This window comes from Chiroxiphia lanceolata, chromosome Z (assembly GCF_009829145.1).
Source record: "Chiroxiphia lanceolata isolate bChiLan1 chromosome Z, bChiLan1.pri, whole genome shotgun sequence".
Lineage (NCBI taxonomy): Eukaryota > Metazoa > Chordata > Aves > Passeriformes > Pipridae > Chiroxiphia > Chiroxiphia lanceolata.
Window position 1 is genome coordinate 46,916,623 of NC_045671.1, and position 24,961 is coordinate 46,941,583.

Consider the following 24,961-nt stretch of genomic DNA (forward strand, 5'->3'; position numbering starts at 1 on the left):
AGAACAGGTTTCAATTAGCCTTAACACAAGTTAGTAATTTGTAATGCATTAAGAACAGTGGCTATTCCATACCCCATGTGTTATGAGCACACACACATTTGAACACATTTTGTGTTTCTATGCAACATACAGATACATAACTGGTGCTAAACAGTGGAATCAATAGTCTTTTTAGTCTTTTGCTGTCTGGATATTTAATGAAGAACATTGTCTTAGCACATAAAACTGAGAAAATTACATGGGTGAAGTGAATTAAGCTTTAATGTTTGAACACACAGGAATTACGTGCTGCCACTACATTCAGATTAGTAGTAAGATCAATGGTAGTGTCTTGATAAAGTCTCAGGTCATTTTTTATCTTGCTTATTGTGGAGATAGTGGTGGTAATGTCATGATCTTCTGATGGACCAAAGAACCATATTTAAAATGTTAATGCCAGTAAGAACTTTTTTTTTTTTTTGGGTGCTGTAAAATGTGCCAACTGATTAAATAACAGCTTTTTAACCCTTTCCCTCTGTGGATTAAGAGTCAAGTATTGACCACTAAGATATCTGTAGTTCAGTTTTCTGGAGACAGAATAATTAAATGAGAGGCATAAGAGGAATTGCTGTAATAATATTGGTAATGAATGATTCTCGGTATGAAGTTATTCGTTACCATGTTTCATATCATAAAATGCTGTGTTCACACATTCTCCTTTGGCTGAGGTAGTTTTCCTCTGACATCAGCATAATAATGAATAATTTTACATTTAGTCCATGCAGTTTCACTGCTTTGTTGAGTGCTTTCTGCACAGTTAGGCCTCATTTCAGGAAAGTGTTTAACCATTTACCTTAATCCTTTGGTTTAATATGTGCTTAGATCTGAAGCAGCAGTTTAATTGCTGTCTTGAACAGAGCTGCTTATTAGAACAGAGGGCCTTAATAGTCACATGTCTGTAGTCTTTTAGGAACTTTGGAGCTGCAGTGTCAGGATGTGTTTTTTACATCAGTCATAGCTATGATTTAAACAATAAATATTCATGCATTGTTACTCAGACCATTCTGTAATCTAGCAAAGTATCTAGCATATATTTAAGGGCATTTAAATGCCAGAGTTAAAAAATGCCAAGGTGTGAGTAAGGGAGAAAATGTACTAAAAAGCTAAGAGAGCTTGATCATTAACAGAACTAGTTTATAAACAGAGGCAAAATGGCTGATGAAATGGAAAAAATAGTTAAATAGCTTGATTCAGCAACTCAGCAAAAACAGTATCATGGTTTAGCAAAAGGCAGTAATATTCTGTTGGCTTATTTCTTTCTGTAATTCAAGGAACTTTTAACCTTTTTTAAACGATTTGGAAGGTTCAGGCTGCTTTGTTTCTTTTATGTAAAAGCTAAAGTAGATAGACGCATTACTATACTTAATATACTTAAGTTAGAGTCTTAATAAATTAAAACTTATTTATAGTGTATTTTAAACCATGATTTTTATTTAATTAGACATATTTAATGTACAAAATAATTAAAGGTTGTTTTTTTCCCCCACTTAATTGATAAAGGGAAGAAGAAGGAAACAAAAGCAAAAGACCCCCATCTGCGGCATGTTGTTTGCCAGTTTGGTGAACTCCAAAGCCTTAAATTGCACTTTGCTCCTGGGAGCTTGGAAGGCATAATTTAGGAGATGATTTTTCATTTGAGAGTGGGAAGTGGGGTTCTCTACAGATGTTTCTTGCCATGTGGTAGGAAAAAACAGATGTCAACCAAGTTTGGTTATGTTTGCTTCGCTGTAAACGTTCTTACACCAAACACATCTTTGGGCGTAGATAACCTCTCAGCAACCTTATAGAGAAAATTTGAGCAATAGAAGAGTGTCCCTAAAGAAAAGGATTACGAATCCTTAAGCACATCCCTAAAAGCACAGGACAAGCTGGACAATAAAAGTCTTAGGATGTCTTTGAAGTGCAATACAAGATTTTTCAGTTGCAGTATTTTTGTTATGAGTTGTACAAGATGAAAGGACAAATATTGAGGTCTGAATTCCCTTTCAGTAAATCATCAAAATGTAAGTAGCTACTTACATTGGAGACAGTAGAAAACTAAGCAGCCTTCATTTGTCTAGGCTTTTTTTTTTTTTTATATGGAAGACTCCTTGGAGACCTGATGAGATGCATTTAAACAGATTTTAATATATTCTTATGTTATTGTGATTAAAATTAGAATCTGGGATAATGGAAATCAAGATTTACATTTTCTCCAATGAATAAATTTGTCCTTAAAAAGGAATCTTGTCTCTCAAGAGTTGATACAGTGCACTCTTGCCTTTTACTGTTGCAGGTAGCAAAGGTGAAAATGTTCAATTGATAATCATTTGAGGACTTCTGCATTTGGTTAGGCACTTGTGGTCTTATCACTCTTCTACAGTGTAGCATCATAGATTCTCTGTTACTTTCTTTGCTATGAAAATCATGGTATAATTGGAATGTTTGGTAGAAATTGTCAGTTGTCAGGCCCAGAAATGCAGGTGAGCAGTTCTTTTCCATTTGGCAACCCAACTGTACCACTCAGTATCCACAAACCATAGTGCACTACATTCCAATAGTTTCCAGGTTTTCAAAAAATAGTCAGAATAGTTGATTAAGAAAAATCCATCATTCTTACTAAGCTCAAAGAGCCCAAATCTCTTGATTATGCAAAAGATTGGTGGCTGTTGTGAGAACATGCTGTGGAGGTATGACTTATTATTTAATGTATTCTAGATATCTTATGTTGGCCAGTGTGGGAGGAATATTTTGTTGGTCTTGATGGGAGTTTGCTCTGGCCCAGGATGACTGCTCTCTTGCTTTTCACTTTGAGTGCTGTAACTGAGATTTTGCCCACACAATTGGTGTAAATTGTATAAGCTGTTTAGCCTCAGATTTTTTGGTTATGCCCCACATATCTGCTTAAGCTATGAACACTTAATTCTTCAGTTTTAGGGTTGTTTCTTTAATGCAAAACTAGTGTTTAAGAGTAAAAACTAAATGAAGAAATAGTTTGTATGCTCAGTAGTTAATTTGTAACATCTGAGGAAGGATATAAAGGCTTCCCAATACACAGTAATGGTTCATGCTACCTGTGCAGTCCCTTTGTCACACCTGCCTTCTGGTGCCCTTATAAGTAGGAAGAAGAAGGGAGGGCAGTGGAAGAAGTCATTGGTTTAATTTGCCTGTGATATTCTCTGCTTCTTATCCTGAACTTTGTCTCTACGTTGAAAAATATTACTGTGTTTTATGCAGGCCAGATCATAATTCAGTTGTGCATGTAGCGATTTCACTACAGGTTGAACATTAGAATTTGTTTAAGATTAATTTGGAAACACTTTTAAGAAAACTGCAATAGGGAAATTAGGGGAGTAGCTTCAGTTTTACCTCAGAATTTTCTGGTTGATCTGAGAGTAGTGCATTTTTTTCTATTTTCTCCCATGTGAGCAACTTTCACATATATATAAAAGTAAATGAGCAGGTTTTGCAACTTTTATCAATTCAAGTTTCAGTTTTACATATTGAAAAACTCTTTCAGTCACTCTTGAAGAAATAAGAGTTCCACAACTCCATTATAGGAACAATGTTATGGGAGCTTCATAATTTGAAAAAGAATGGGAGGAATAATATAAAAGCTGCATTGAGTTCCATGGTTTGTTAGTCTCGTTCAGTTAAAAAAAAATTGTTGCCCATCAGATCATAATCTTTGCAATTTCTTAGGTGTTTTAAAGATTAATTGGCATTTTATAGTGCAGACTTTTTCACATGCTATTTGTAAACAGAGAAACTGATTTGGATCAGGACCTATCTTATTCATATGATATACAAACCCTAAGAAAAATGTCTCTAGGTGAAAAATTGTTTTAAGTCCTATTGTTCAGAGACAGTGTGTATCAAGATTAAACCTGATGGAAAATTCTACTCCATATGCTGATAAGTGTTTAGAATAAATTACTTCTAGGAATGAAAAGAAAAAATTTCTACCATTAATAATAGTTGTGCTACTGGTGTTCCTGTAATTTGAAACTGCAGTTGTTCTTCTTTTCCTAGTTTGCCTAGCATAAGAGAGAGACTAATAAAGAAGGGTAACAGGAACAAGGATAAATGATTAGATTTCTCCATAGAACTTTCTCTAAAATGCCATTTCCTTGTCAGGAAAGAAAATACTTTTCCTGTGGGTCTCTTAAATAGACACAAGAAAATAATGTAGCAAGAAATAAGTTCATTGATTGAGAAGCCCACTTTCCTGATAGCAAATTGTATGCAGATAAATAAATATATGTACTTGTTAGCTATTCTAACTTGGTTTTTACCTTAATAAGTTCAAATTGCTTTTAGTAATGTATTTGAATTTATAGGCTATTCATGTTAATAGCAAATTGTGGTTTCATACTGGAATTTCTTATGTTGCTGGGTCTGTTTGTATGGGTCTGTGGCGCTTTTTTTTTTTCCCCTGTATATTTTACTCAGGCTATTTTATATCATGTCTGGATTAATTCCTTTTAGCTGAAGGATGTGGATTATGACCAGAGCTTATTAAAATATACACGGTTTATTAAACATAAAAATACTGTGAAACATCTTGAGGATTAGTTTCATTTTATGCTTTTGCATGTTGGGAAATTAAGTTGTAGATTTTACCTGTTACAAGTTATTAGGGTGTCTGAGTCTCCAAATTCTAATTCAGTGACAAAATATTTTAAATTAATTTTGTTGACAGATTTTGAGATTAATAATAAACCACTATAACTTAATGTCAGAGAAAAGCATTTCTCTACAACAGCAACTGTAGGTATATGCAACAAATAGTTTTATCAAAATGTATGTTTTTTCTCAAATGCTGCCCATGTGTGTTTACTGGTGCAAACTGATGCAGTTTTTTTCCTCTGGGAGTATGAAAGAGATGGAGGTTTCAGTTTATAGGAGTTAGCCATCACTCTGCTTTTAATATATTAGTGAGAAAACAAATTTGTGAAGCTGACTTGTGCTGCGTGCACTTCCTTCTGGAAACTAGCTGAGGTTTATCTCTGTTACTCGGTGTGCAGGTCAACATGCTTGTTGGACAAATGTTCTTTTCTTTCATTTCGTGAGTGTGAGAAGCAAGACCTTTCTGCAGATAGGGCATTGTTCTCCATATCCATTAACAGATGTCAGCACATGCCTCAGGCAGGGTTAGCAAATACCACTCTCAGAATCACATTCCATCAAGGCTGATAGACTGTGTCGTCTACGTTAGGCACATGGTCAACATATGTTGTTAAGAGTCCAGTTCAGAGTCTTTAGTAGTACTCCTACCTGTGGGGGTTTTCTGTTTTTATTTTATTTTGGTTTTTAAGAATTTAAACTCTGGAAAGGTTATTATCTTTGAAATGTGACTGACAGTAACTGTGTGTCACTACAGCAGAGCTCAGGTAAAACCTTTTTACTTTTTTAAGAACAGTAGATAGGTTATTGAATAAGCAGACTGCAGTTTTTCTGGTATAGGAAGGAGGTAGCTGAGGTAGGTTTTGTATTTTCAAGCAAAAGCATGGAATAAAAGATGAAGCTGACATGTTCTGTTTCGTTAATGTCTAAAGCAGACAAATGTAGAGTCATGTGTGGAGGATATTGATGACCACATTTAAAAATATGTGAGTAGTAATTACCAGATCTCCTCATTCCACATCAGATAAAGTGGGATAAATGTTGCTGGTGAACTCCAGAGTAGTACTAATGTGAACACAAGTAATGGGCTTGTGTCCATAAATCAACTTAACAAAGAGACTGGCTTCAACCTGGACATTTTGGATTCAAAGTGTGGATAGAGGCTCTAAACACAAATCTGAGGCTGCCTTCAGTATCTGGTTGGGTGTGATACCTTTCAGATATTGTTACTACAATTCAACACTGAAGTTTGCCCTGTAAATCTAAGTGATGCCTTTGACAGAACAGTAGCTCTTCCTTTACCTTCGCCTCCCTTCTATCTTCATCCTTCTCTGCAAGTTAAATGCCCACAGCAGTGGAAAATAAATAGTCAGGTAGTCTGTAGTCATTGGGTTTAAAGCTATCAGAGCTGAGGCAGCTGAGAAATGAGAGCTTGACCTCATCAGGAGCAATGCTCTGACATGTTGCACCCCTTTACCACCCTGATCATCAACAGCATGCCTGTGTTACTGAAGCTCCCAAGATGCAAGGAGTTCTTTGCTTCACATGTTGCAGCAAAAGAGAAATTCTAAGAGATAGGTGAAAGTCATATGTGCCAGCTTTGAACAAACTTTACAAATGCAGAGTCTGAGGAAACACTTTTAATACACAACATGAAAAACGTCCAGCTCATTGATTAGGAGGTGCAGATTGGTGTGAAGTTAAGTGGGTGAAGGTGCTTCACTGCTTGAGAATCTCTGGATTTATAGTTGGGAAATAAACGTTGATTTGTTAATTCCCTCCCTCATATCTACTCAGAGAAGAGCGATTAGTTTCTATTTTTTAATGTTTGCATTGTCACTGAACGTACATCTTTCTGCAGTGCTAGCTATAAAAAATACATACAGGACTCAGCTGTATAAATAAACATAATTATGAGTGTAAGGGGGAAATTATTAACCGTAAGTGGAGTAAACATATTTTTTTATAGAATTTATTTCTTAAAGAGCCTTTAAATAATAAAAATAACTAAAATATATGTCTATACTGTAAATTCATTGGCACTATTTACTGTTATGATGCAACTGAAATTTTTGTTCAGCAATAGAACCAGAAAAAAAAAGGTATTTCATGTCTCTCAGGTTAATGGAATTAACACAGGTATGTCATTCAAAGAACTTGTACATTTTAAATAGGACATATCCCTTTCCCATTAAAACCCACTCCTTTCCCTCCTGTGTTTTGCAGTCTTTTTTGCCACAGTTCTAGTAGAAGCCTCACTCTGGATGCAGGCTTTCTTTGTTTTGCAAACAATGTGTTTCAGCCAAGGCACATTAAAAAAACAAACAAACAAACAAACAAAACCCCCCCATACAATGTGAAAATTTTTGATTTTTTTTTTTCCCTCGAGAAGGTTAAAGACTTCTACCAGACTGGTTTGAGGAAGTTTCTTGCTTCTGGAAGTTAAGAGAATTAAAAATTTTGTAAGTGTTACCTGCAGGATAGCTGTAAATTTCAATAGTATGGGAAAAGTGAAGTTCCAGAAAGGGAAGCTTGATCAGTTATTTTACCATTGTTGTAAACCTTGGCCTGTCCTATCTAAGACATTTCCAGATCAACTGCCAATGAAGGGGTTGGTGCTTCCAACATTTTAAAAGGTCTAGTTTTTCAGTCAGCACAGAATAAAAATAATTTTCATGAATTTAGTATTTTTCTGGGTGAATTTCTTCAGTTCTGGCCAAAAATTCTGTGACTCTTCAGAGCTACTCACTGCTTAATGAGTTCGTTTCTTTAAAAACCTGAATGCTAGATCAAACTGGTTTGTTTCATGTTTTTTCCCATGTTCTAGTCCCCATAGTAAATTGCTTGTTTGTCTCATGTAAATAGGCAGTATAAAGTACCAGGTACAATGGTAGCTGATGAGAACCCTGTTCTTTAACAAGAAACCTCCCCCCAGCACTCCAAACAAGAAAGCACAATGTCTCTCTTGTACGGTTGGCTGATAAGAAGGGGTAAAGGCATGAGATTCTCTAGGGAGATGAGCCACATAAAACTGACGCTTTTTCTCATGAGGTCCATCTTAATGCTTTTTTTTTTTTCTACTTTTTGCTCTTGGACCCATCCAAGTAAATGTGAAAAATCTCCCAGATGAGAGGGACATAGGAGAATCAAAGGGGAAGGTAAATCTCCCACAGATGCATGTGAAGTGAAATGCAGGGAGATCACTGGGCTTGTTCAAGAAACGTGATAGGCGCTTGCGGCTGGTCGTGAAACAGTAATTTGAAGTCTGATGAACTCTTTCAAGTGCAGGAGCCTAATTCTGCTCAACTGTGTAATTATGAGAGAAGGGAGCCAGCCGAAGGCAGAGACCTGGGTGCAACCTTTTGGGAGGCTTGTTCTGGCAGAGTGGGTGGGAGAGTAAAACGAAGGTTACAAATAATAAGTTTCTCTGCCTGATTGATAATGAATGAATAATAAGTGGCCTTATTATAGTCATAAGTTTCCCATGGTAGCCTGATGATTGCAGAGAAGCTTTAGTGGAATGTGTGTGACCACATCTTATTTTGATCAGCTGTAGCACAGCAAAGCTGTGTAATTATCATAATCTAACAATTAGCCTGGCATCCTTTCCCAGTGTTTAATTACTCCACTAAATGCTAATTGAATAGAGGACTTAATGACAAGAGAATAAGTTTCTTTCTGCATTGTATACTTAGCTTAGAGTCTTTTCTCGGCATAATTTTTGAATACTGTTTTTTTGAGCAACAACCTTGATTTTGTGTCCTACATAGTGCTTTTTCATGGTGTCTTGAACTTGTTTTAACTTGTGAAACTGTAACCTAAGGACTAAAAGATCACAGACTGCTTCTTTTTATTAGAGGGGTTTTTTGTTTGATTGCTCAGGGTAGCAATATCCTGCTAGACATCTAAAATGTCACTGGCTTGCTACTGGTAGCAAACACACTTCTCTTAGCATCTGGAAAATGTTGAATTTTCTTTCTGTTTGAATAGAGCTAAAATTAAAATAGCTCTTTGATTGCTTCATTGTTTGTGCATTGGAATCATTGTTGATGTCGGCAGAGCTATGGAAACAGAGTTTATGAAATGTTGTGACAAAGCCAGTAAAAAGAGCAGGAAAGCATTAAAGAGGTTATTTTTCCATAGCACAGAAATAGCATCTTTAAAATTATCTGCAGTAAAATGGTACACTTAATCCCACAACCCCTCAGATAATTAACAACCACAAGATTTCCCCCATCACGCTTAACAGCTTTAAGTTGAAATGAGGGGGCTTGACGTGTGTAAAAGAATAACAAGGCATAAATTCCACTGCCATGTTCCAGTCATAGGATGTGAGGAGAGGTTGGAATGGTCTGGTGCACCACACTTCCTACCTAAACAGAGACAAAAGCTATGAGAGAGCTCAGTACTGTGGAATGGTAAGTAACTACATTATCACGTCCTAAGAGCAATCAAAATGTAGTCCTTTTAAATGGTGTTAATGGTTTCCAGAAAATGTTTGGGGTTTGTGTATTATTTCATATACGAAAACCAACTTATCTCTCTGTTATTAATAATTTAAGCAAATTATTTCATAACCAGTTGACGCAAAGTTGAAAAATTAGTTTTCAACCTGATTGTTTTTTCAGTTCAGCCCTTTCTTTTGCCTGAGATCATTTGTAAGAGATGTTTCTGTTGTCTAATAAATGTTTAATCTACTGGAGATTCAGCCTTTGTCGATGTAGTGGGTTGAGCCTGGCTGGATACCAGGTACCCACTAAAGCTGCTCTCTCACTCTCCCTCTGCAACTGGACAGAGGAAAGAAAAAAAGACCAGCTAAGGATTCCTGAGTTAAGAGCTGGGAGAGCTCAGTGATTGATTACCTTCATGGGCAAAACAAGACTCAAAGTGGAGATAGTACTTAAATTTATTACTAACAGGATAAGAGCCAAACAGTGAGAAATAAAATAGTCTTAAAAACACCTTCCCCCCCACTCCTTCCATGTTCTCCCTCCTTCCCCCAGCGGTGCAGGGGCATGGGGAAGGGGGTTTACGGTCAGTTGTTGTCGCTGCTCAGAGAGAGGAGTCCTTCCCCTGCTCCCATGGGGAGGACACAGGACAGTGTTCTTGATGCACCTCTTCAGTGTGTCCATCTCTCGGGCAGCAGTTCTTCCCAAAGTGCTGTCCTGTGGGTCACTCCTCCATGGGGTACAGTCCTTCATGAATGAGCTGTGCCAACGTGGGTCCCCCACAGAGGCCACAAGTCCTACCCGGGAAAAACCTGCTCCAGCGTGGGCTTCCCTCTCCATGGGCTGCAGGTCTCCAGCAGAACCCTGCTCCATCTTGAGCCTCCCGTGGGGTCACAGCCTCCTTCATGCATCCCCCTGCTCCAGCATGGGCTCCTCCATGGGCTGCAGGTGGGTCTCTGCACCCCGATGGTCCTCCATGGGCTGCAGGGGCACAGCTGCTCCACCATGGTCTGCCCCACGGGCTGCAGGGGCCTCAACTCTGGCACCTGGAGCACCTCCTGTCCCTCCTTCTGCACTGACCTTGGTGTCTACTTTGTTGTTCCCATGTTCTCACTCCACTCTTCCCTGGCTGGAATTCTTCTGCGCAACAATCTTCTGTTCTTAAATATGTTATCACAGAGACATTACTGTTACTCTGATTGGCTTGGCTGTGGCCAGTGGCAGGAAGTCCATCCTGGAGCTGGCTGACCTTGGCTCCACCAGACAGGGGAAGCTTCTAGCAGCTTCTAACAGAAGCCACCCCTGTAGCCCCCCTCCCCCCGCTACCAAAACCCAGCCACAGAAACTAACTACATTTGGGATACTTATGGAATCTTTTTGTCTGGCTACCTTGTTCATGGTACTTGTAGGAATAGACTTCTTTCAGAGACCTCACTGTTTCCATTAAATTTAGTTTAAAGTGGCTTACTGGTCATGAAAATAAAAGGGAGAAGCTGAGTGACCAGCAGTCACGAGGTATGCACATGTGCTGCTCACAAAAGCCTTTTTACCTTAGGAAACAGAGCAGGCAACTTTTTGCTGTGCTGTTTCTGAAAAACTATGGTCAATTGTGGTTTGTATTTACCCAAAGAATAAATTAATTCAGTGAATATTGTTGATGTTCCTTTACATTTTGGATTATCAGACAACAGGGCGAATAGTGTAAGGCATTCAGCAGTGGCAGTGTCCTCCCTCTGTCCATTGGTGTTAACAGGCTGAGCAGGCGTCAGAATTGGGGTCATTTGCATCTGATCCCTTCTGATACCTGACTGAAGACCAGAATTTCGTAATTCATTGTCAGAGCAGTTATTTGAAGTCTTTTCTGGTTCAAAGTGAGGCCTTGCCACATGCATTTGACAGAACAGACTCCAAACAAAGAAAGGTTGACATAGTAAAAGGCAAATTTTCCAGTACACTTGCCTTGAAGTAGAGCATCTGGTATGTCGATTTTACAGGAAGGGCTATAGCATATAACTAATAGGATTTGTAGGGGAGGCAACAAGCAGAAACTATTGCAATTTTTTATCTATCTAAGCGATCTAAATATCCGTTCAAATAAATTGTCACTTGTTTCAGTGACCAGCAAAGTTATTAAATTCAAGATGAACCACTTATGCTTCAGGACTTAAAATTATGAGGAGAAGCATGCACACAGTGTACTTTCACTTTTTGTTAATGGATAAACACAATACAGAAGGCATTAATTACTTTAAAAGTGTTTTGCTAGTCTTGTGTTTCTGTGGTTAAAATAACCACTAAGTTATTTCTCTGCATCCTAAATACCTGGACATTTCATCAGTGGCACTTGAGCACAGAAACATTCCTATGACAGCCTTTGCTGGAAGCAGCATGCAAGTTTTGCGTAGCAAGCTAATGTTTGTTGGTTATGGAAATGCTTAGATTAAGAAACTACTTAACTCTGTCTTTAAAATGGCTTCTATAACACTACTGCCTAATAGTAGCTTTGTAGTATGCAGGTTCCCAAGACATTATATGAATGCTACCTGACAAAAAACAAAGGTTAATTATGTTTGAAGAACAGCTGTGTTTTTCTGTGTTTAAGCTAGAGTGTGTGGAGACAAATAACATAATTAGCAAGAAGGTTTGTAGATCCTGTCAGATTTTTCGAGAAGTCTTTTTGATTGATTTCTGCCTCAACACAATGTTCTCTTATGGAAATCTAGAGAGGACTGTTTTTTTCCTTGCAGTGGGGTTTGTATAAAGATCCTTATGTATATCACATGGTTCCAGAAGGGTGTGAGAGTCTGGGTGAGGATCTGCCAGAACAGGATGAAGACCTAATTGAGAAAAGTACATCAGTAGCACTATTAGAAAGCTTTCTGTTCTGAATGGGACTGGATAAAGGGACGGGAGGTCTGCTATTCCTATCATCTCGGTAAACATCTGTTAATGGATTCCACCCTCCCTTTACATGTTTTGATCTTCACCATATATAGATAACTTTAATTTGAAATGGAACTTTTGTTTCAGTCTAGTACTTGACATTACCCTATTAGTAAGAGGTTTTCAGCCTGTGTTTTCTTCTCAAATGTGGTTGAAGATTCTTAGAAGTGTGTTTCTGAGGTATTTCCTTTAATAATTTTGAGGAATCTGAGTTGATGAATTGTTTTGTGAGTTAACTCATGGCCATCTCTTGTCTTTCTGTTTAGATTAGAGGACTTTGCATTTCCTCTTGGAGGAGGTAAATACAACACTGCTTGTAGATGGAGAAATGAGAATGGTCTCAGCCACTTTTGGAAACATAAAATTAGTTCTGCCTCTCTTTAGTAAACTTGATGAGGTTTTAATTACTGATTTCTTTGAGATACTCCAAGAGGGGAAAAAATACTTGCTTTCTGAATCTTAGTTGGCCAATAACCTGGAATAAAGAGACTTCACTCAGAGCTGCCTGATAAAACACCTCAGTACGTGTTTTCCCTGGAGCAGGTGTACTGCTGTGCCAACAATACTGGCTAAAGGCCAGTTTAGATCACTTAAAATATGCACCATTTCTTCCCATTTTAAATGTGTAAATGTAAACACTTTCTAGCTATGGTGAATGGCTGTGGAATGAAACTCAAGAGAGCAGGGGAACAGGGAGGAAAAGACACTGGGATAAAAATGACTTGGTCCATGTGTTTCACTCTAAGACCTGCTTTGCAGACTGCACTTAACAGGCAAGGGTGTGTGGAATGAACGAAGACACTTAACTGCTTCAGCACTTAAATAAAGGAGAAATAAGAAGGAATCTGCTGAAATGCCAGTGATCAAAGAGGAAAGTTGCATTGTGGTTTTGTTTATTTAACAAGAATACAGTAGGAAACTTCGCCGAAAGGGAAACAGATTAGCTTATTTTTGCAGTATTGGGTAGAACATGTCAGTGGTGCAGGTTATGAATTTGATTTCATTGCTAACATGGATTTAAGGTGTGCTCACCCATTTAGTTGTCTGCCTCTTTGTACTTACCATCTCCATTATCATGGACTGTGCAGCTAGATTCTTCCCTTCAAATTCAGCTATTTACAGGGCAGACTACCCCTCTAGACTCTTCTTTTTGTTAAAGGAGAGAAATAGCTGCATCTTATTACAATGTACCTTGGCCCTAAAGAGGCCAGATGAATTGGACTTCAGAAGTTGACTTAAAATGTGGAAAAACAGTTCACATAAGGTTATTTGTGTTGTAAAAGTCTAATATTAAGGAGTTCAGTCTGATCTTGACTGTATTATGTATAGTATTAAGTATTTTAGTAATAATAACATGTTTAATAATAATAATGCATATAATGTATCAAGTATAGTCCTGGAAGCATACACTTTCTGTCAGAAAACTGTAATTGGGCATTATTGTGAAGGCATAGGCTGATATAAGAGGTAACCTTGACAATCCCTTGAGAAGATTCCATTGTCTATCACCTACACGGTTAAAAAACCCCCATGCACACACAAACGGATATATAAATATATATTACTTTTTACTTACTAAAACTGTAACTGAAAAAATAGAGATGTCACTGCCCAAATGTGACTTCTGTATTTGTTACTTACACTCTTTTTCATTATCTGCAAGAAATGGCGTACTGTTAACTGATTCAGAGAACAGACACCAATTTGAAAACAATACATTTTTGCAAGTGTGTTAAGTAGATGTCTGTTCAGGTGACACATTTTCAAAGAACTGGAGTACAAAAATATATATTTTAACCAATAGTTTCGATAAATGTAAATTCTGCTGGAAGATCTGTTGTTCAGAGAGGCTTTTCCATGTTACAGAGTGGAACTGTGAGGCTGTGCACTGGTTGAAATTATACAGATATATCATGCTTTGATGTGTATGCAGTTTTTCTTCTTTAAAAAGCTATTTTATTGAAGTTAAATTATTGTAGCGATATGAAAAGGTATAGTTTGCTCTGAATTTATCCTTAGAGGGCCAGCAAATCATTGCTTTTTCTCTGAAATTAGATAGAAGGATCCAGATGGCAGATTTCAAGCCCATCAGGTGTTTAAAATATGCCCCTCAGCTAAAAAGTATTATAGTTTAATCTGTCATGGCCTTTTTATTGCTCTGTGGTACACTTGACAAGCGCAGCCATGAAAGAGAGAAGCTACAAGTAGCCCAGTCAGCCTGAAGTGGAGTAGGTCAGTGGTTGGTTTCTTTAGCTGCCCCAGGGAGTTTAATGGACATACAGACCTCGTTTATGGAATCATTAAATCCATCATAGTATAAGCTCCCATGGAGGCAGTGAATTTGTTCTCATAGTTTCTTCCAGATACTATGGTAGGCATTAGAAAAGTAATGTAAGTGAAACATGGAGGGTAGGAAAAAGGAAACCCTCCCCCCCCCCTCCCCCCCAACAAAATGAGCATTCTCATCCCTAAGGAGTCATCAGTAATAATAACAGCAATAATAAAATACATCTCAGCTGGTGCCTTGCACTGCATTTCTCAACTGGCACTCACTCAGAACTGTCACATTAGGCTGAGTGCTGATAATTCATATCCTAGAATCCTGTCACCTGAACAGAGCAACGTCTCCACTGTGTACTTTTGGCAAAGGAGAAGCACTGCTTTGCAAATTTCTTTAGAAAGCAATATGGACGTTTCTTTACATCTTGACAAACTGCTGCTAATTATGAAAAAAGAGTAACCTATTTGTGTTCATGTAGTAACTATAAGTACTTGCAGTCAAATCTGCTTTCAGCACAGGGGTGATTATTGCCTGATTAAGAGAAAAAGATATGTCTGGTTTATTTATTTGCATACATAGGCAGATGTTTATATAGACACTGATTTGGGAAGGTTGATGCAGTTTTGGCTTCTTTGCTGCTTCTTGCTTCTTTCTTCACTTAAAAAAACCCCAAACCACTACTAGATAAAACAGGTACTCTCTTTGTTTGTTTATTCAGTAAACTGTAGGGGAAGAGTGCCTATAACTTGGTGTTAGCAACAGACTCATTTTGTAAGAGAATAGAGCAAAACCTTTATCCAGAAGGTTGTGTGATTGTAGTCCTGCATAATCAGTCTCTGATAGCTCTGGTGAATTGTAAGGGTCATTTTTCAGAGTGAATGTGCATGGCTGGAGTGAAATGAAGTGCCATTAGTGATGCCCCTTTTATGAGAATGTTACCCTGGGTACAAGGTCATCCTGAGTTAACTGTGCTCATATTTGAACTCCTCTTGTGATTTCAGATTCCAGAGAGGCGACTACCACATCGATGTCTGCATCAATGACTACCTGGATGTGTTCTGCCCTCACTACGAAGACTCAGTGCCAGAAGATAAGACCGAACGCTATGTTCTGTACATGGTGAACTTTGATGGCTACAGCTCCTGTGATCACACTTCCAAGGGGTTCAAGAGGTGGGAGTGTAATCGACCGCATTCCCCAAATGGACCATTGAAGTTCTCGGAAAAGTTCCAACTCTTCACGCCCTTCTCACTAGGATTTGAGTTCAGGCCAGGCCGGGAATATTTCTACATCTGTGAGTATATAGAGATTTCCCATTGTTGCACAGCAGGTGTAAGAAACCCAGATAATTTTTCACCTATGTGCTGTGAAAATACAGAGGGCCAAGTGGTATAAAATGCAGATGTCTTAGAGTGAACACAGGGTTAAACTGTCCCCAGATACATTAGCTAGGAATCTAGCTAGTGAAAATGAGATTAAATCACAGTTTCTTGTCTCACATGAAATAGCACGTCAGCCTGTTTACTGAACTGCAGTTGACATTTAAAGTAAAATGCGCTATTACTTTATTTCAGCACTCTGAGGTGGAGGAGGATTGGGCAAGAAGGGTAGTATGGTAGCTGTCCCCAAATATGAGGAAAACCCATTAATCCTTTGCATATGAACTACCTGGATTTTCTTATTTGCTCAGATGAAATATTCTTGTCTCTGTAGTATTTATGACCCAAGGAAAATGAGGTCTGTGCAGTTTTTCAGTGGTATTATGGTACTGATGTCAGTGGTATTTAAAGTCATAATTTCTTAGGCTAAGTAGTCCCAGTATGTAGCTAAGTGGCTCCTTTTTTCTACCTTCCTTTTTCCCCCACCAGCTTTTTCATGGATGAGCTGTTTCTCTCAGTGTGGGTGATGGGAGTGCTCTGGGAGCAGGAGGCAAGCAGATGAGAAGGCCTGATCAGGGCTGCTCTGGGCACCCAGAGGATGTGCAGGAGATGGCATATAAGCAAGTAAAAACTTTTTTACTAAGCAAGTAAAAACAGCAGGAGGTTAAAAACAGTGAATTAACAGAACTGATTCTCCGACTCCACTGAGCAACTCATTTATTTAATACTCTCAACAAACATCTTATTACATCAACTTGTTTTGTACCTGTATCTGTCACTTGTAACAAGTTTCGACTGCTCCAGCAGTATTTTTTTCTTTTTTCAGTGTTAGACTACAGAGCTAAAAGCTTTAGACAGACTCTAGATCCCAATAAATATCGCTTTCTTATGTGTAGCTGGCCTTTCTACTGTGAAACAGTCATTCCGGCTCATTTCACCAGAGAAACTGAGTACGTATGATCCCTGTTTTTCAGCCTCATTTCTTCATCATTGAGATTTTTGTTTTCTCTTTCTTAATCTACAGGGAAATAAGGGTCCTAGTGGATAGTTTTCCATTGATTTCTTTTTCTTCAGTCAAATAAAAACCTTTAGTGAGTGGTGGTTTGTCATCAGAAGAACTGTGCCTTGTTACTGTGCTTCAGCACAATAATACAAAAAATAATTCAAAAAGCAAATTTTAATTTTATTTAAAACTGGTTTTTTATATAGGCATGCAAAATAATGTAAAAATATCAGAGTTAAGTAGATAATGTTCAAGGTAAATCAGTCTCCATTGTGTAGGCTCGGTCGTACTTGTGTCACTTCAACCAGAGTTCTGTGTCAATCAGAACTCTGATATCAGGCTCCCTTGGAACAGTGGGGGGGGGGGGGTTGTGTACTTTTTAATTTGTTTTTGGGTTTTTTTTCCAATTCATTTCCAGACCTTCTGTAAAATAAGCAGGAATAGTTAGGTTAAGGAATGCAGTCTTTATCATCACAAGGTTGCAATGAAATGTAGCACAGGGTTGGCATAAGTAGGTGCAAGCCTAAAAAAAATAAAAATAAAAATTGGTCTTTTAAATTTTAAAAAAAGAAAAAAAGATAAATGTTTAATAAAGGTGAAAACCAAACATGAAAGTGAAGGAAAAAATATGAACAATCTCAGCTTGGGCTGTCTAGCTAATAGCTTCATTTTTAGACCATACAAAATCCATTGAACTCTCAAGAAAGACATTATTGAAATACACCCAGGTTGCTTATACCTGTTTTTTCTTATCTGTGGTTAAATTCAATAGGTCACTAAAAATCATGTAACATTAATTTAAAAACCTGTAACTTTAGTTTAACTGAGTCATTTAACTGCCAAGGGCTCCCTTCAAAATAATTGTCCAAAGTGCTTTAAAACTTGAAGAGCTTTATGATATTCAACTGCATACCATTCTAACAGGAACGTAGCCTGTATGTCCCTGTGTGGTTTTGGGCTATGCTGGCGATGGTACATGCCTTCGGTAGGGCCGCCCATGCCAGACAGGTCAAAACAGCAGGGCCAGATACAATAAATCTATGGGCAGGATGAGCTCGTTAGCCTCCTGGCAGTCATCCTAGGAGAAGGACAACTCTAATCTCAAACCCGGGCAGATGGAGCTCGCTTAGCCCTGTAAGGCCATCCATCTAAGAGAAGGTCACTCTAACCAAACCTACGTCCTGAGGATTTCACTGCCACCGTCCAAGCTCGCTCGGCCCTGGCAGATGAACCTAAGGATTAAAGGGTGGGTTCAGTTCCGCGCATACTGCATCTCACCTAAAAAATCCATTGCGCAGGCTTGAAGGCTTTACCCACATGCAAAAAGTCCTGTAGCGACGGACGAGGGTTGAAACGGCAGGTGAAAGGTGCACTGGGAGCCGCAGACTCAACTCCGCATGCAGGCGGTTCAGGATATTGGTCATTTGAGACTGACCGGAGATGACAGTCTCTTGGGGCAGCACCCTGAACGACCAAGCAGCCTTTTCAAGGACAGCACTGCTTGCTCCACTCGGAGAGGGGCCTAGAAAAGGTGGCCTAAACAAAGCTCATCTCCACTTTCACCCGGTTGGTTAACCGCAGACCAACGGGCATCTTCTTCCAATGCGGTCGCACAAAGAGCAAAAGACAGAGGCATGCACCTGCCTCCAAAGGTGTACCTAAATTAACTATAGCATGTTGGAACATCAGAACCATGCTTGATTCTACGGATAGTGGACGTCCTGAGCGGCGTTCTGCCCTAATTGCCCATGAGCTGGCTCGTCTCAACATCGACATAGCTGCCCTCAGTGAAGTTCGCCTTCACAAGGAAGGAAGCCTCAGAGAACATGGTGCCGGTTACACACTCTTTTGGTCAGGCAAGCCCAGAACTGAAAAACATCTCTCAGGTGTCGGCTTCATGATCAAAAACTCTATTGTTCCTAAACTCGAAAATCTGCCAACAGGTCACTCTGACCGCATTATCTCCCTTCGCCTTCCGCTCCACAACAACCAACACGTCGTCCTCTTTAGTATATATGCCCCAACTCTCCAAGCTGACCCTGCCAAAAAGGACAAATTTTATGCTGACCTGCACCACCTTACCCAAAAAGTGCCCGCAGATGATAAGATCATTATCCTTGGTGATTTCAACGCCAGAGTAGGTAAGAATTTTGATGCCTGGAAAGGAATATTAGGCAAACATGGTGTTGGTAACTGCAACGATAATGGTCGACTCCTGCTAGAATTCTGTGCAGAGCAACAGCTCACCATCACTAATACTATCTTTCAGCAGAAAGATAGTCTGAAGACAACCTGGATGCACCCCAGATCTAAGCATTGGCATCTCATCGATTATGTCCTGGTGCGACGGAGAGATGTTCGCGATGTCCTCCATACCCGCGTGATGCCCAGTGCAGAATGCCAGACAGACCATCGGCTTGTGCGCTGCAAACTCAGCTTCAATCTTAAATTCAAACCCAAAATGGGCAACATCCCAAGGAGAAAACTCCAAGTTAACAATCTCCAATCAGCCACAGTAAGAGAGAGATTCCAGGCAAACCTTCAAACTAGGCTTGAAAACTGTTCCACAGTTTCTGGAGATTCCTCTCCTGAAACAATCTGGCAGCATATTAAAAACAGCATTCTGCAATCCTCCGAAGAATCCTTAGGGTTCTCCCTCAAGAAGAACAAGGACTGGTTTGACGAAAACAATCAAGAAATCCAGGACTTGTTGAGGAAGAAGAGAACCGCCCACCAAGCACACCTTGCACTGCCATCCTGTCACGCAAGAAAAACAGCCTTTCGTCTCGCATGCAGCAGGCTCCAACAGAAACTCCGTGACATCCAGAACAAGTGGTGGATCGATCTAGCTGTAAAAACTCAATTATGCGCAGATATGGGTGATCACAAAGGTTTCTATGAAGCCTTGAAGACAGCATACGGGCCTACATACCAGGTACAAAGCCCTCTACTCAGTGCTGATGGCCAAACGCTTCTAACAGATAAACCTCCATTCTGAATCGATGGTCTGAACACTTTCAAACTCTTTTCAGTACCAACCGTGTAGTCCAAGACTCAACAATTCAGTCCATCACACAACAACCAGTAAAGTATGGATTGGATACAGCCCCCACTTTAGGAGAAACCCTCAAGGCCATACAGCAGGTAAAAATCGGCAAGGCAGCTGGGGTTGATGGAATTCCACCTGAAGTCTGGAAACATGGGGGCCTTGCCCTCCACACCAAATTTCACGAGTTTGTGGTGCGCTGCTGGGAGCTCAGTGAACTACCATCAGGTCTTCATGATGCTGTCATCATCACCCTGTATAAGAAGAAAGGTACTAAATCTGACTGCTCAAACTACCGTGGTATTACTCTGCTCTCCATTGCTGGCAAAATCCTGGCAAGAATACTCTTGAACAGACTAATACCCACTATAGCAGAAGGGATCCTACCTGAAAGTCAGTGTGGTTTCAGAGCCAACAGAAGCACCACAGACATGGTATTTGTTCTCAGACAACTGCAAGAGAAATGTAGGGAACAGAACAAAGGTCTTTATGTAACCTTTGTCGACCTCACCAAGGCTTTTGATACTGTGAGCAGAAAAGGTCTATGGCAGATTTTGGAACGTTTAGGTTGTCCCCCCAAGTTCCTTAAAATGATCATCTCACTTCATGAGGATCAGCACGGCCAAGTCAGATATGGCAACACACTTTCTGAGCCCTTTTTAATTAAGAATGGTGTGAAACAAGGCTGCGATCTCGCTCCTACCTTATTCACAGTCTTTTTTAGCATGATGCTCCAAAGGGCCATGGCAGACCTCGATGATCAGGATGGTATCTACATTCGATATCGTACTGATGGAAGCCTGTTCAATCTAAGGCGTCTGAAGGCCCACACCAAGACCTTAAACCATCTTGTCCGGGAGCTGCTTTATGCTGATGACGCCGCCCTTGTTGCCCACACAGAAGCAGCTCTGCAACGTTTAACATCCTGCTTTGCAGATGCTGCTGAGCTCTTTGGGCTGGAAGTCAGCTTAAAGAAGACAGAAGTTCTCCATCAACCTGCACCTCAGGAAGTCTTCCATCATCCCCACATCACCATTGGCCAATCAGAGCTCAAATCAGTCCAGCAGTTTAATTACCTAGATAGCCTCATCTCCTCAGATGGTAAGATTGACGGGGAGATAGACAACAGGTTGGCAAAGGCATACAGTGCTTTTGGAAAACTCCACAAAAGAGTATGGCGTAATAAACACTTGAAGAAAAGCACCAAGATCAGTGTTTACAAAGCCATAGTGTTGTCTACTCTCTTATATGGTTCCGAATCATGGGTCATCTACCGCCACCACCTGCGTCTCCTAGAACGCTTCCATCAGCGCTGCCTCCGTACAATCTTAAACATCCACTGGTCAGATTATGTGACCAATACATCTGTTCTTGAGCAAGCAGCAGTCACAAGTGTAGAGGCCATGCTGATGAGAACACAGCTGCGATGGGCAGGGCACGTCTCCAGGATGAAGGACCACCGCCTCCCTAAGATCTTGCTCTATGGTGAACTTGCCACTGGCTACCGCAAGAGAGGAGCCCCGAAGAAAAGATTCAAGGACTCCCTGAAACAACATCTCAGCCTTGGCCATATTGATCACCATAATTGGTCCACTCTGGCCTCAAATCGGGAGGCCTGGAGACACAGCATCTATAACGCTGCGGAAGCCTTTGAGAACACACGCAGGATCTCTCTCGAGGAGAAAAGGCAACGCAGGAAGAACTGTGTCTTGCGGAATACTCCATCTAAGGAGTCTTTCTGTTGTACCTTTTGCAGCCGGATATGTCTGTCACGTATTGGCCTCATAAGTCACCAACGTGCCTGTAACAAATGTGGATGGTGCCTTCCCAAATCTTCGTTCGCGAAGCCCAGCCATGATGCATTGAGATGGAATTCTTTTTTTTGAAGAAAGGTAAAATAGCAAAAAATTAGCAAAGAGATGTAAGGTATTAGTTTAAACTAAACTTCATGGTTTAGGGACAAAAAAAGCATTTTTCCTTCTTTTCTGTAGTTTAAGTATTTTTTCCTTCATTCTTGACTTTGATGAGAACACTGACATGGCTGACACTGCAACAGTTACAGGGAATCACTGTAAACTAAGTTAGCAATAATATGTATACCTTCTCAGGGCACGGTTGTCCATCCTGGAATGTTTTTTCTCATAATTTGTTCTGAAGAAACAAGCTGGTAAAATGTTGTTTCTTGTTTTCTCATCACAACTGTAGGCAGGTACTAGTTCAGGCAATGGAGACCACTTTTGTTACTTTTCTGTAGCTGCATGTTAAAGAAATTAGTGCTTTGCCATGAAAGGCTTCCTTTCCTTTCTGACTTTTGCCCTCTCTGCAGGAGAAATGGAAGGCTGACTATATAGCATCAGTCTGGCACATTCTATTTAAGAGTTACAAAATATGTTGTGTCGCCTGGACCTCTGGAAAGACAGAAATAATAAGTAGCTGGTTAGCTTAGTTACTGTCTGGTGCTTTGTCAGAATTCTTCACTGTTTATCTTTTAAGGATGTGGCTTGCCTCTCTTCCTTTCATTAGTTTCAGCAAATGCAATAATTTGTGAACAGTCACTGTCTGTTTGTGTGAACAGTTCATTTGGAAAACGTCAGTTTTCCTTGTTATGCCATTGCCTTCATATATTGCTCAGATGAACTTGGATCTCCCTTCTTGGCATGTTCATTCTAGGAAAATGCAAGAAAAAAAAATCTTGTCTGTCTGATATAAAATTTACATTGAAGAAGTCAATTAAATATTATAGTTATGCAATCAAAAAGTACTGATTAAGTTTACTTTTGAAAGAAGAAAAGCTTATTAAATATTTACAGAGAAATTAACTTTTATTTACTTAGGGTGGGCTGGGGAAAGTAAATAATGTATCATGACCTGAAGTCTCAATTTTTACTTAGTTCTTAGCAGGTGCTCACCACAGGTTAGTGTATGCTAGTGTGAAAACAAACAAATAGTGTTGCTACTGAAACAGAAGCAAATGGAATATAGAGAAAGCAGAAACTAAATAGTGTCATGGCTGTGATTTTAATGTCCTCTGGAAGGGAACATAAGTTTTGATATTCGGGTTAATGTGAGGTACGTGCACAGTGAGTTGAACTCAAAAGCAAGGAAGGGAAGAAAGTCCTAAAATGTATAATGTTACTTAATTATATATTTCAAAATGAGTGTATAATTTCCATTATTTTAACTTAATTATGGGTGATTTATTTTTATTAATGTGCTAGGTATTGAATAAAATACCAGTGACAGCTTGGCAAATACACATCAGGGCTGTTGAAATAAAAAAAAAGGAAGACGTGGCTAGAAGCAGGCTGCTACAGATTACTGCAGAATCCTGACCTCAGTTTCCAAACCATGCTCCTGTGTTGATTTAAGCTAGAGCACATTACTCTTTTCATGAAAACAGTGCATCATTGGTGTGGTGTCAAAGGTTGTACCAGTACTAAACTGTAGCATATGTTTTTCCGGTTATTTCAGTCAAGAACTTGGTATTGTACGGGATTTATCCTTCAGAAATTTGTGGCATTTTTATCATCTTATCCTCCAAGATTTTATAGGTATTGTTTATTTAGGCATTTGATCATTATGAATATTTTCATTTATATATGCTTATACCCTTTTCCTAGAAAGACAGGTAGGTTTGCTCTTCTTCACAGTCCTCTTGCTGCTTGCCTCTTCTCCACAAGATCCTGAAGATTTTTTCTAGCAGTTAGCGAGCTTTACATGAAATGTATCTAAACATAACTTATGAGTTTTTTCTCCCATTCTCCTTGAGAAAAGAGCTCCTTTAATCTTTTAAAAATACTGTTGTTTTACCTGTGGTTTATTTGTATAACTCTTTTTGTTAAAGTTTCTTTCTAGTTTTATCTTCTGCATGTGTCTTTCTGATTTTATTTCAAAATGTTTGTGCTGTTTCTTTGTGTCACCTTTGTTGTCACCATTTATTTTCATGAAGCTTCTGATTGTCAGTTCAGAAGGCCTTTGGGAAATTGTATTGCTTGTGTCCACATCAAGATAATGTGATTTTATGATTCAAATTTAATTATGGTTATAAATAACTTTTTTTAAGTTGTTCTTATATTTACGATTAAATTAAGAAGCAGTTTGTAAAGTCGTACTTTCAGTTGTACATGTGCTTCTTAATAACATCCAACCATCCTGTACTCCTTTTCCTCATAGAATGTATTCCCAAGCAACCTGCAATATTACCTGTTGCTTGATTTTTTGTTTGTGTTTGTCCCTCATCATCCTTGTTTCTCTGTGCTAATTCCTTCTTTTCCTGAAATTTCTGATTCTGAGTGCTTTTATTCAAGTGACATTCCACCCTAACAGTTTTAGCTGCTGCTTCTATGGGAAAACCTGTGATTTGCATTATTTCTAATATTAAATTATCTCTCTTCTGTTCGCTCGTTCCGTCTCTGGAAGTTATCTTCACCATGTTCCAAAAACTGTGGAACTGTTTAAAAATCCTGCTGTCATTTTTCTCTGACAACTGCCAGGTAGTTGGACCATCCCTCTGCAACCATCTGCACACCTCTGGAGGGTTCTTTGATTCTAAAGATCTTAAGGAAAAAAGAAGTAGTAGAAAAAAGTGTTTGAATACTCCACGTCTACTGCCTATTAATTAGGTAGTTAGCTTATCGTATTAAGGAGGTCTCTAGCTAAAGTCTTGTTGAGGCAGTAGCTGTCCCTGATGACAGCAAAGCTGAACTTGCTCTCTTTTCCCCCTTCTACCATGTTTTGCGGTGCATTTAAGAGTTGAGTGCTTGTTTGTGCTCTTGTTTTTCTTTAGTCTCTGCTACAATCCTCTGTCTGTTTCTCTATTCTGTGCAATTTTATGTTTAGTGATCAGGTTAATTTTTGGGAGGGTTACTGGCTTTTTGTCTCAAAACTGTAAGTTGTTATCATCAACTTGCCCTGTGTCTCTTCACTGCTTTCCAACTGAGATGTTTGTAGTAGAACCTGTACTGAAATGCTTTCTCCATGTGGCCTAACCACTGAATTTCTGTGGATGGGTAAGGACATGAAAGTACCACTGCTTGCTGCTGGTGGTGGTTGTGTAAGGATTTTTGATTATTAATGAAGAATAATTGGCAGAGTTTAGAAGTCTTAAGTCACTGGGGAGAACTGTACATGTCCATATACAGATCAGCAGTTAGCATAGGAAGGGCAGTGTTCACTTTTTATGGAAATTAACACAGACCTAACAATAGCTTTCTATGA

General features: G+C 39.2%; 1 protein-coding gene across 6 annotated transcripts in view; it reads left to right on the forward strand.

Annotated features, from left to right (window-relative positions):
- EFNA5 (ephrin A5) overlaps nt 1-24,961 on the forward strand; it is a 218,424-nt gene that overhangs the window by 157,906 nt on the left and 35,557 nt on the right. For all 6 annotated transcript variants that reach the window (XM_032675812.1, XM_032675810.1, XM_032675811.1 and 3 more), the window contains one exon: nt 15,318-15,610. In XM_032675812.1, the coding sequence (XP_032531703.1) occupies nt 15,318-15,610 (293 nt within the window). The remainder of the gene's footprint in view (nt 1-15,317; nt 15,611-24,961) is intronic.